This window comes from Myxine glutinosa, chromosome 13 (genome assembly GCF_964187855.1).
Source record: "Myxine glutinosa chromosome 13, kmMyxGlut1.1, whole genome shotgun sequence".
In the NCBI taxonomy this organism is placed as follows: Eukaryota; Metazoa; Chordata; class Myxini; order Myxiniformes; family Myxinidae; genus Myxine; species Myxine glutinosa.
Window position 1 is genome coordinate 18,957,974 of NC_136273.1, and position 12,500 is coordinate 18,970,473.

Genomic DNA, 12,500 nt, shown 5'->3' on the forward strand with positions numbered 1-12,500 from the left:
GGAGCTGACAGCCAGCCCCTTCGTGGTAACCCCGTCGGAGCGCATGGTCATGGCGGCTAACCGAGCCGGTGTGAGGACGCACACTCCCCGCGCCGTCGCCGCGCCGCCCCCCTCTGCTGTTGTAGTTGTTGTTGTTGTAGCTTCTTCATGGGGAAGAGATGCGGGGAGGTATGGGAAGGTCCTAAACTCACTACTGGTGCCATATAATCACATTCTGGTGCAACGAAGAGTCAGAATTAATGGAAACGAGTCCTTAACTGACATAGACTAAGAATAACTAGCAAGATGTCCGAAAGTTGTCCACATGAGATGCGGTGAACCTGGGTGCGACATTTAATGGGGGAAATAGGGGAAGGTCGGCTCTACTGATTGTTGTTTACAGACAATGGGACTAGGGAATGGGGGATTGGGGATAGTTGGGGAGTATTGGGGAAATAGGGGAATATTCACAAGTGGATATGGAGGCCAAATTCCATATTCGCAACAATATATATAATATATATATCTATATATATATCTATATATATATCTATATGATATCTATATATATCTATATATATATATATATATATATATATATATATATATATATATATATATATATAATTCATTTATTTTGTATAGCGCTTTTCCAGAAGCCAAAGGCGCTTTGACAGAGTGGCAAACATAAATGCATAACAATACATGAAAACAACAATTGCAAAAAGACAAGAATCAATAGGGAAATATTTAAAGCAAAAGGAGGGAGAAGGAGAAGAGATAGTCAGGGGTTAAATGCTGTGGGTTGAATTGTTGAATGCAGTGTTGAACAGGTGGTCTTCAGTGATGTTTTGAATGTGGTGAGTGAGGAGGAGTCTCTGATGGTGTGAGGTAGTGAGTTCCAGAGGGTGGGAGCAGCGATGGAGAAGGCCCTGTCCCCCAGGATCTGAATTTGGTCCGGATGGAGGGGGTCAGGAGGTTGGTACCAGCAGAGCGGAGGTTGCGGTGGGAGTGTGTCTGGAGAGGAGGTCAGCCAGGTAGGATGGGGCCAGGTTATGGAGGGCTTTGTATGTCAAGAGGAGGATTTTGTACTGGATTCTCTGGGGGATGGGGAGCAGTGAAGCTTGTAAAGGACGGGGGTGATGTGGTCACGGGTCCGGGAATGGGTGAGTAGACGGGCAGCGGAGTTCTGAATGTATTGGAGTTTATTGGTGATTTTTGAGGGTGAACCATAGAGGAGGCTATTGCAGTAGTCCAGACGGGAGGTGATGAAGGCGTGGATGAGGGTTTCTGCAGCCGTGGCGGAGAGGGATGAGCGGAGACGGGCAATGTTTTTCAGGTGAAAGAAGGCTGACTTTGTGATCTGTTTAGTGTATTTGTCGAAGGAAAGGGTTTGGTCAAAGATGACGCCAAGATTCCGGATGTGAGGGGAGGTGGATACTGGGATACCGTCGATGTTGAGGGCAAAGTTATGGGTGGATTTTGTGAGCGTTTTTGGGCCAATGATGATTATTTCAGATTTATCACAGTTAAGCTTGAGGAAGTTGATTTGAAGCCAGGATTTTATTTCAGTGATGCAGTTTGTCAGGATAGAGTGGGTGTCGGTGGAGACGGACTTGGTGGAGATGAAAAGCTGGATGTCATCGGCGAAGCAGTGGAATTGGAGACCATGACGGCGGATTAAGTGACCGAGCGGGGACAGGTAAAGGATGAAGAGGAGGGGGCCAAGAACTGAACCTTGGGGGACACCTTGGGGGAGGGGAGCAGTGGGGGATTTGCAGTTATTGATGGAGATGAACTGGCATCTGTCAGAGAGGTATGATTTAATCCAAGAGAGGGCAGTGCCGGTAACGTTAAAGGTGGATTCAAGTCGGGTGAGGAGGATAGTGTGATCGATGGTGTCAAAGGCAGCGCTGAGGTCGAGGAGGACGAGAATGTTGAGGTTGCCAGTGTCAGAGGAGAGGAGAAGGTCGTTGGTGATTTTGAGGAGAGCAGTTTCAGAACTGTGGTTGGACCGGAATCCGGATTGGAATGTTTCATACAGGTTATTGGCAGAGAGATGATGTTTGAGTTGAGTGGCTACAGCGCGTTCCAAAACTTTTGACAGAAAGGGTAGGTTGGAGATGGGTCTGAAGTTGTTTAGGGTGTCAGGGTTTAGACCAGGTTTTTTTAGAATGGGGGTAACAGCAGCAATTTTGAGGGAAGGTGGGACGATGCCTGTAGACAGGGAGGAGTTTATTGTTGCAATGATAAGTGGAGAGAGAGCAGGGAGGGAGGCTTTGACAAAGCTGGAGGGGATGGGGTCAAGAGTGCAGGTGGCAGTTTTCATTCCTATGAGGAGTTCAGAGAGGTCAGTAGGGGAGATTGGGGAGAACCGAGACAGGGGATGGCAGGACAAGGGGGGGCAGGTGGTTGGAGGGGGAGCGGGTGCGGCGGTGGTCAAGCTGTTGTAGATGTTGTCAATTTTGCATTGGAAGAAAGAGAGGAAGGAGATGCAGTTGTCTACTGTGAATGACTGGGTGGTGGTGTTCAGGGGGCGGAGGAGTTTGTTTATTGTCGAGAAGAGTGCTTTTGGGTTTCCGGAGCCAGAGTGGATAATTTGAGAGTAGTAGGCAGAGCGGGCGCGGGAGAGGGCATCTTTGTAGTGTTGTAGGTGGTCCTTGTAGGCTTGGGAGTGAACTGTGAGACCCGTTTTATTGCGGAGTCTTTCAAGTTGGCGAGCACGAGTTTTCATCAGGTGGAGTTCAGGGGTAAACCAGGGAGCAGAATGGGTGAAAGAAACTGTTTTGGTTTTTACAGGCGCAAGCTGGTCAAGGCAGGAGGAGAGAGTGTGGTTGTAGTAGTCAGTGAATACGAAGGTACGAAGCTTCTGTATACGGTACGAAGGTACGAAGTTGTATATATAAAATGAGGTTAAATGGTACGAAGCTTCTGCCCTGCCTTGACCACTTCACTCCCGTCTGTCAATATAATAATCGTTAATATGAAAACAATATAAATATAGGAAAAAAAAACCACCGTTTAGAGGCCATTTTTCCCCGCAAAGCGGGGGTTGGCCTTTTCGGGGACCGTGGTAGTTGTTTTTTTGGTCCCCTTTTTGAAGCAATGTTTTACGGCCGGATGCCCTTCCTGACGCCAACCCTTTTTGCCGCCTTCAACGACAAACAGGGAATTACCAGTGAACTGGTACTCAATTAGCCGACCTCGGAAGGATGACAGGCTGAGTCAACCCCCCTGGCATTAATTCGGCGATCGACCGAGATTCGAACCCAGGATCCTAGGATCCTAAGCCGGCACCCTAGCCGCTAGCCCAACACCAGGGATAAATATAGGAAGACGATGCATAATATTAAGGCATTAAGAAATTATTTGATCCAAGAACCAATTCATTTTATCAAGGTATCATTCATTGGCTATGGTGTAATCCTCACCCAGGTGAACTCATGCCTTGCATAATATTCAACAACTTTAAAAAATCTTCACTTCGCCCAAGTTGATGCTGGAGAAGGTCAAAAAAATCCAGTGTCGATGCAACCTGATAAACACATTGATGTCGCATGTAAGAAAGATGAAAACACACAATTTTAACAACAGAAGGAATGTTTGAGGCTTTATAAACACTGCATTGGAGGAAACCTTTGTTGCATCACAATTTTTTGTGTTTTTTTTTGCAATTTCAAGAAGAATATAATTTACAAGTTCTAGATTTAAGTCAATCATCTGATGTTTTTTCTGACAAGGAAGGGGAGATAGGGTTGGGGAGGAAGGGAAGGGTGAGTAAGCGGAGGGGGGAGGAAGGGGAGGGAGGAGAGAGAGGGAGAGATATACTGCATATAAACTACATGACAAAAGTATGCGGACACCCAATCATCGAACATCTCATTCCAAAATCATGGGCATTAATATGGAGTTGGTCCCCCCTTTGCTGCTATAACAGCCACTACTCTTCTGTGAAGGCTTTCCACTAGATGTTGGAACATTGCTGTGGGGATTTGCTTCCATTCAGCCACAAGAGCATTAGTGAGTTAAGTTACTGATGTTGGGCGATTAGGCCTGGCTCACAGTTGGCGTTCCAATTCATCCCAAAGGTGTTTGATGGGATTGAGGTCAGGGTTCTGTGCAGGCCAGTCAAGTTCTTCCATACCAATCTCGACAAACCATTTCTGTATGGTCCGAGCTTTGTGCACTGGGCATTGCCATGCTGAAACAGGAAAGGGCCTTCCCCAAACTGTTGCCACAAAGCTGGAAGCACACAATCATCTAGAATGTCATTGTATGCTGTGGCGTGAAGATTTCCCTTCACTGAAACTAAGGGACCTAGCCCGAACCATGAAAAACAACCCCAGACCATTATCCCTCCTCCACCAAACTTTACAGTTGGCACTATGCATCCGCCAAACCCAGATTCGTCTGTCGGACTGCTTCATGGTGAAGCGTGATTCATCACTTCAGAGAACGCGCTTCCACTGTCCAGAGTCCAATGGCGGCGAGCATTTCACCACTCCAGCCAACGCTTGCCATTGCGTATGGTGATATTCGGCTTGTGTGCGGCTGCTCGGCCATGGAAACCCATTTCATGAAGCCCCCAATGAACAATTGTTGTGCTGACGTTGTTTCCAGAGGCAGTTTGGAACTCGGTGGTGAATGTTGCAACCGTCGACAGCCGATTTTTATGAGCTACGCGCTTCAGCACTCGCCGGTCCGATTTTGTGAGCTTGTGTGGCCTGCCACTTCGCGGCGGAGCTGTTGTTGCTCCTCGACATTTCCACTTCACAATAACAGCACTTACAGTTGACCGGGCAGCTCGAGCAGGGCAGAAATTTGACGAACTGACTTGTTGGAAAGGTGGCATCCTATGACGGTGCCACGTTGAAAGTCACTGAGCTCTTCAGTACGGCCCATTCTACTGCCCATGTTTGTCGAAGGAGATTGCATGGCTGTGTGCTTGATTAATATATACCTGTCAGCAGTTGGTATGGCTGAAACAGACGAATGCAATAATTATAAGGGGTGTCCGCACACTTTTGGTCATTGTAGTGTACATCTTTTTGGGGGGGGGGGGGGGGATTGGGCAGGCCCCTCCATTTTGGGGTAGGGGGAGAAGAGAAGGAAGACAAATTTACCCTGTAAAGAGTGCTTTAACCTCAGTGTCACCGAGGTAGAGAGGATATTGTAATACCCTGTAACATCACCAGGTGGTGCTGCATGGTACACATTTACATGGAGAATATATGCGCGCCCCCCCCACCCCCGCTTCAGGCTCCCCAAACCCACACATGAGGCCGTGGCCACATAGCCTTTGTTATCCCCCCCTCCCCCCCCCCCCCCCCTTTCCCACCCTCCACACAAAGTTGTATTTGTACCCCAAATTTGGAGTTTGTAACTTAAAAGATGTGGCCACGCATAAGGAACAAATGCAGACAGAGCTAGAGAGAGACAATGGCGTTTATATATATATATATCTCTATGCAGAAATCACATCAAACATCATTTTTCAAATAATTTTGGATTCAAAAAAGGTTTCAGATGAGTTAAAACCAGAACGGTACTTCGACGTCCTGGTGTCAACCAATATGCCTCCATCCACATTATTACATCATCATACATACTTGTACCAAGTTTGATTTAAATCCCTTCAGCCGTTCTCAGGTATCACATGTTTACGTGATGTCACCTCGGACCTTTGATGCCGAAATCTAATCAGTTCATCATTTCATCATAATATGTATTTGTACCAAGATAGGTCAAAATCCCATCACTGGTTCACAAGTTTGTGCAGTAACAGAATTTCTACCGAACAGGACCTCTGACCTTTGACCTAATAATGTAATCTGTTGATCTTTACATCATTATACGTACTTGTACCAAGTTTGACTTCGTTCCATTCAACTGCTCTTAAGTTAATGTGGTAATGAAAACCTATTACAGACTCTGACCTTTGACCTCTTGACACTAAAATCAAATCAGTTAATCTTCACATCATAATACATACTTCTACCAACTTTGGTCAAAAATCACAACGCTGGCTCCCAGGTTATCGCGGTAACAGGATTTTTCACCAAACATGACCTCTGACCTCACAATCTAATCAGGTCCTTTTACATCATTATACATACCTGTACCTAGTTTGACTTAGATCTAGAGAAGACGATTTTTATGAGCTACGCGCTTGTGTGTGTGTCAAATCTAGAGAAGGCAGCTCAATTACAAGTACACTACCTCTGCATCATCCTGTTGGACTGCTGTCGGACTGTGGGACACCATCCCCAAATGTGGTTAAACTCCAACAACAACAACAACAACAACAACAACAACAACAACAACAACAACAACAACATGCATTTTAAGGCCATTTTCCCTGCTAGAGCGGGGGTTGGCCTTGCGGTCCCCATGACAATCTTCTCCATTTTGCCATATTTTCTGCATCTCTCCTTGTTAACCCTCCCGGTGTGTACCCTGGTTAGAATAGGTACACCGTATCCCTGCGTGTATCCAAACAAGGAGAGATGCAGAAAATAGGGCAAAATGGAGAAGATTGTCATGGGGACCACAAGGCTAACCCCTGCTCTAGCAGGGTAAATGGCCTTAAAATGCCTGTTGTTGTTGTTGATGTTGTTGTCTCCTTGTTAACCCCCTTGCCCGCATTTCTTCTTCCACCATCTTTAGCCAAGTCTTTCTCGGTCTTCCCCGTCCTCTACCTCCTTCTACATTCATTTCCATCACTCTTCTCAACCAGTCACTTTCATCCTTCCTCAACACATGACCAAACCATCTCAACCTGTTCCTCTTCACAGCATCAATCACAGGCTCTATTCCCATCATCTTTCGCAATTCATCATTTGTCTTCCTCTCTCTCAACGATACTCCACACATCCACCGAACCATTCGCATTTCCACCCTTTCCAGCCTTCGTTGCTGCACTACGTTCATTACCCATGTCTCGCTCCCATAAATCATAACACTTCTTACACGCAGCATGCACCTTTCCCTTCAGCTTCAACGACACTCCCCTCCTCATCAGCAGACTTGGTTAGACTCCTAGACCTAAATAAACCGACAAGTTGCATGTAAAGTCACTGAAACAATAAACATCTTAATCTTAGAATTCAAAAAAAGTAGAACTTCGAGCAATTTGCTACCCAAAATCTCTATTGTGCAAAACCACAAGACAAGTGGGTAAACTGTGAAATTACCGTCGTGTGTTCCATGTTGTTGAAAAAAGTTTGTGTTGAATGGACGTTATCCACCATCTGCTCCATCATTCATTCTCATTTGGCCAGACAAGGTAGAACCTGTCTGAGTCACACAGGAGATTATTATACAATAATTTACAGTACAAGGAACTTTGGTGGAGGAGAAGGCCATTTGGCCCATCATGCCTGTGCTACACCAACAGCAGATACCATTACCCATCTATATATAAAAGCTACCGATCTACTCGTCCTGCTGATATACGTGTACCACTCCATTTCCAATGCATCCAGGTACATATCTAATTTCAATTCAATTCAACGCCAGGTATCTGACTACTACAACCACACTCTCTCCTCCTGCCTTGACCAGCTTGCGCCTGTAAAAACCAAAACAGTTTCTTTCACCCATTCTTCTCCCTGGTTTACCCCTGAACTCCGCCTGATGAAAACTCGTGCTCGCCAACTTGAAAGACTCCGCAATAAAACAGGTCTCACAGTTCACTCTCAAGCCTACAAGGACCACCTGCAGCACTACAAAGATGCCCTCTCCCGCGCCCCTCCGCCTACTACTCTCAAATTATCCACTCTGGCTCCGGAAACCCAAAAGCACTCTTCTCGACAATAAACAAACTCCTCCGCCCCCTGAACACCACCACCCAGTCATTCACAGTAGACAACTGCATCTCCTTCCTCTCTTTCTTCCAACGCAAAATTGACAACATCTACAACAGCTTGACCACCGCCACACCCGCTCCCCCTCCAACCACCTGCCCCCCCTTGTCCTGCCATCCCCTGTCTCGGTTCTCCCCAATCTCCCCTACTGACCTCTCTGAACTCCTCATAGGAATGAAAACTGCCACCTGCACTCTTGACCCCATCCCCTCCAGCTTTGTCAAGGCCTCCCTCCCTGCTCTCTCTCCACTTATCATTGCAACAATAAACTCCTCCCTGTCTACAGGCATCGTCCCACCTTCCCTCAAAATTGCTGCTGTTACCCCCATTCTAAAAAAACCTGGTCTAAACCCTGACACCCTAAACAACTTGAGACCCATCTCCAACCTACCCTTTCTGTCAAAAGTTTTGGAACGCGCTGTAGCCACTCAACTCAAACATCACCTCTCTGCCAATAACCTGTATGAAACATTCCAATCCAGATTCCGCTCCAACCACAGTACTGAAACTGCTCTCCTCAAAATCACCAACGACCTTCTCCTCTCCTCTGACGCTGGCAACCTCAACATTCTCATCCTCCTCGACCTCAGCGCTGCCTTTGACACCATCGATCACACCATCCTCCTCACCCGACTTGAATCCACCTTTAACGTGACCGGCACTGCCCTCTCTTGGATTCTCCTTCTCCCTCCTTTTGCTTAAAATATTTCCCTATTGATTCTCGTCTTTTTGCAATTGTTGTTTTCATGTATTGTTATGCATTATGTTTTCCACTCTGTCAAAGCGCCTTTGGGCTTCTTGAAAAGCACTATACAAAATAAATGAATTATTATTATTTTTATAATTTATACCTATGTTTTCTTTCTGCTAACACTACCTTTCTAGGAAGACTATTCAATGCATTAACTCATCTCACACTGAAAGACCCCTGTCTAAATACTTTCCTAACTCTCCTGGCTCCAAGTCCTATCACTGTCTAGTCTGCTGAAAGACTCCCCTAACTCTCCCTGCTATCTACCTTATTTCCAAACTTTGTCATCTACAAATTTGGAAAGCCAACTCTTCACCCCACTATCCAAATCGTTGATGTAAATTATGAATAATACTGGTCCTAGTACTGACACCTGAGGTACCGAACTACTCAAGTCCTCCCATTCACAGCCACTCGTTTCTTCCAATCATGAAGCCAGTTTTCCATCCAGTTGGCTACTCTACCAGCCAATCCACAAGACTTCACCAGGGGCGCATTGAGCAGTTGGGCATTGAGGCACTGACCGAGGGCCCAAGGCCATTAAGGGACCTGTGCTAAAAAATAAATAAAAATTCAAGGTTTACGTTTTACAGAAATGGGAGAGGAAGGGTATTTTAGAAAGTATATTTAAACATAAGTTAGTAGCCGATATTAATTAATTAATTTTTTTGTCCCAAAAAAATTATTAACCATTTTCACACGTATTTTTCTGCTAATCTTATAGAGATATAGCGTTCAACCTACGAGGGTGCAAATTGACTCCGAACGTCCCTCTTTTTCCTTTATTTGACATCATACGACCAAAGTGACCACTTGTTTTCCTCGGCATAATATTCAGGTAAATGCCACATAATATATATGAATATTCGTTTTAAGGCCATTTTCCCCGCTAGAGCGGGGGTTAGCCTTGCGGGCCACATGACAATCATGGTTCCCTGTTCGAGGCAATGTTTTTTATGGCCGGATGCCCTTCCTGACGCCAACCCTTGGTCACGCTCGTACGATGCGCAGGGATACGGTGTACCTATTCTAAACCAGGGTACACACCGTGATCATTCATCCCAGCAAGCTGGTACTCAATTTACCGACCTCGGAAGGATGACAGGCTGACTCAACCCCCCTGGCGTTAATTCAGCGATCGATCGGGATTCGAACCCAGGATCCAAGGATCCCAAGCCGGCACCCTAACCGCTAAGCCAACACCAGGCTATGATATAGCTATAAATGAATAATTTATAATATGATAAAGATAATTAATAATATGATAATATATAATATAATTTATAATATGATTATATTTATAATATAATAATAATAATATGATAAAGCTATATACCAGGCTATAAATGCCACAGAGAAATGATATTTTTAAAAGTGTATATGCGTTTTATTACATGCAGTGTATTGTTGCAGGCAACTAATAATGACGTTTGCCATATTATATACTTAACATACTAAACATTCCATGACGCGTTGGACTGTACTGTATGTACTGTACTCTGCAACACGAGGTGCACCAGTTTCTGGTTCATAAGTTTCAGTGCATTTGTTTTTAATTCACGGTCTCGTTATTATTCTGCATATTTATGCACAAAATGGTTGTTTTCTTAAACTTTTATTTTGCACTCAGTCTTGTTCAAAAATTTGATCTGGAGGGCCTAAAGGTCCCTTTTGCCCAAAAGCCCAGAATAATACCGTCAGTCCATCCCTGGTCCTCACCTTAGCCAAAAGCGTTAAACCTTCCCTTAACAAATGTTTTCTGAACGTCGAGATACACCGTCAGACCTCGACATTCGCAGGGTTGCTGGTTGATGCGTTGCTGAAACATGCCGCAAATGGCGAATCCGCGAATGTTGGGGCATTGTTTCAATGGCAAAAGGGGGGATAGGTTCATAGAGGTTCGTAATTCAAAGGGGAAAATAAAATAAATTAACAACACGAATGCACATAATTAGTTTCATTAAATATGCTGACAAATAAAAATAATGAAATCCATTACAAAATGTTAGTAGATCCAAAATAAAAGTTCATTTTTAGCTCACCTGGAACAAAGTTCAGGGGAGCTTATGCGATGGCACGTCGTCCGTCAATCCGTAAACACTGGAAACACTGGAAACTTCTTCTCCGAAACCGCTGATGGGATTGCAACCAAATTTGGCACAAATAATATTTGTTGTGTTGTGACTAAAGTTTGTTCACGCCATTAAAAAGATCGGGGTCTGAGGGGGTCTACCGGGGGTCAAAGTGGATCTAGGTTTGACCTCCCCCACCTCCCTTCCTCCACCCCTCCCCCCCAAATAGGAATTTTACTTTTCCTCAAAAACTACACAACTATTTCGATGAAACTTGACCACAACCTTCTACCAACGTTTGGTCATGACATAAAAAAATATCTGTGCCTTTGAGGGACTACGGGGGGGGGGGGACTCCCCTTCCCCCCTTCCCCCCACCCCACCCCCCCCCCCCCCACCCCCACAAAATAGGTATTTGCTTTTTTCTCAAAAACTACATATGCAATTCTGATGAAACTTGACCACAACCTTAATCACCCGTGTTGTAGAAAAGTTTGTTCAAGGCATTGGAAAAATTGCGGTCTGAGGAGGTACACGGGGTGGGAGAGGGGTGCCCCCCAAAATATGTATTTTTTTTTGTTTGTTTGTTTAAAGTCTTATGATTATGTTAGTATGATTCTACATGCTGCCCTGTCTTCTAGCAACCATTGAAATTGGTTTAAAATACCTTCAGTCGGTGCAGTATCGTACTGTTTATTCTACCAGGTGAGCACCAGGGGCATTGCCCCTATGTTTACTTACTGCACCATGTACCAGCCTCGCTGATCGGAGCAAGATTTACACCATGGATATCTTGCTCCGATCAGCGAGGCATTGTTAATGAGGTAAATCCCGTTTTCGACAAGGCAAGCAATCCCTCGCACAGTCAATGGTCAACCATGGTGCAGTCACGTGATTCGGTTCATCATTACCTCAGGCGTGGAACAGCGTCGCTGTATCGTCGTGAACTGCTGAATGGTTCGTTTTCTTACTTAAGCAGCGCAGAAATCGACCCGAGGCGCGTTCAGGTTCATTACCGAACACTGCACGACTCAGGAGAAACCTTCTTCTTCTTTGTTTTTCTTCTCTCTCATTGCACAATAAGCCCGTATAGTACGAGTACCTCATGCTCTTCTTTCATGTTATTGTTGTTTAACGTTCCTTCTGTCCTTATGTAGGCCTAAAGCCACGTTTCCTTGTTTTGATTTACCCGGAAATGTTAGATGTTAATTGGACGTAATGAATCTAATGCTAAAGTTAAAACAGCTCATAGAGCACAAGAGGTATTGGATATACGATAAATAAACGCTGCCCAATCATAATGGTAATAATATTTAAAAAAAGGTATCCCTGATGTGTTACTCTCAGGCGCAACCTGCTACACCGCTTATCTATTACGATGTGTCCGATAACATGGACTTCGCTGCATTTTATCGAGAGAGACAATTTTAAACACAAACTCTAATACTCTGATACACATACTATGATATGCCAATACAGTACTCTGAGAACTAATATCAACTGTGCGTGGTCTTTCATAAAGGTACATTAGTTGCTCACGAATATAATATATTGACAAATGTAATAGGGTGAGGAAAGCAGGTTTGCATCTCAGATTTGTACTTCCGATTGACGTCATTTTATAATGATTAAAAAAAAACAAAATCATCGTTTTTATTGTTGCAAGAGGGTGTGTTTTGTCGTCCATTTTTGAATTATCCATTTTGGGTGGTGTAAGATGGCGTGACATCGCTGAAATGTAAACGTAGCGGAAGCGGAAGCGGAAGTGGAAGTGACGACAGAGGTATGGTCGGTTTGCGACACTTCACTGCTGTGAGTGAGTGAGTGAGATTC

At 44.8% G+C, this 12,500-nt stretch overlaps 2 protein-coding genes across 11 annotated transcripts in view; one reads left to right on the plus strand and one right to left on the minus strand.

The window, feature by feature from the left end:
- The window catches only part of LOC137410712 (paired amphipathic helix protein Sin3b-like), an 82,068-nt gene extending 70,184 nt beyond the window's left edge, over positions 1-11,884 (minus strand). For 2 of the 6 annotated variants that reach the window (XM_078767138.1, XM_078767140.1), the window contains exons 1-3: positions 11,579-11,884; positions 7,173-7,271; positions 3,411-3,514 (exon numbers count right to left, since the gene is read on the minus strand). In XM_078767138.1, the coding sequence (XP_078623264.1) occupies positions 3,411-3,514; positions 7,173-7,241 (173 nt within the window). In that variant the 5' untranslated portion in view covers positions 7,242-7,271; positions 11,579-11,884. Of the gene's footprint in view, positions 1-3,410; positions 3,515-7,172; positions 7,276-11,578 lie in introns of all 6 variants that reach the window. The other 4 variants (XM_078767141.1, XM_078767139.1, XM_078767143.1 and 1 more) reach the window with 3 other exon arrangements.
- CENATAC (centrosomal AT-AC splicing factor) overlaps positions 1-12,500 on the plus strand; it is a 480,847-nt gene that overhangs the window by 415,630 nt on the left and 52,717 nt on the right. For 2 of the 5 annotated variants that reach the window (XM_078767148.1, XM_078767153.1), the window contains exon 1: positions 12,474-12,500. This exon is cut by the window's right edge and continues 61 nt beyond it. The exons of 1 other annotated variant lie outside the window; for it this stretch is intronic. Coding sequence is in view for 1 of the 4 variants with exons in the window: in XM_068133891.2 (XP_067989992.2) it covers positions 12,453-12,479 (27 nt within the window). In the remaining 3 variants the exon portion in view is untranslated. Of the gene's footprint in view, positions 1-12,449 lie in introns of those variants that run through there. 2 more of the 5 variants (XM_068133891.2, XM_078767149.1) reach the window with 2 other exon arrangements.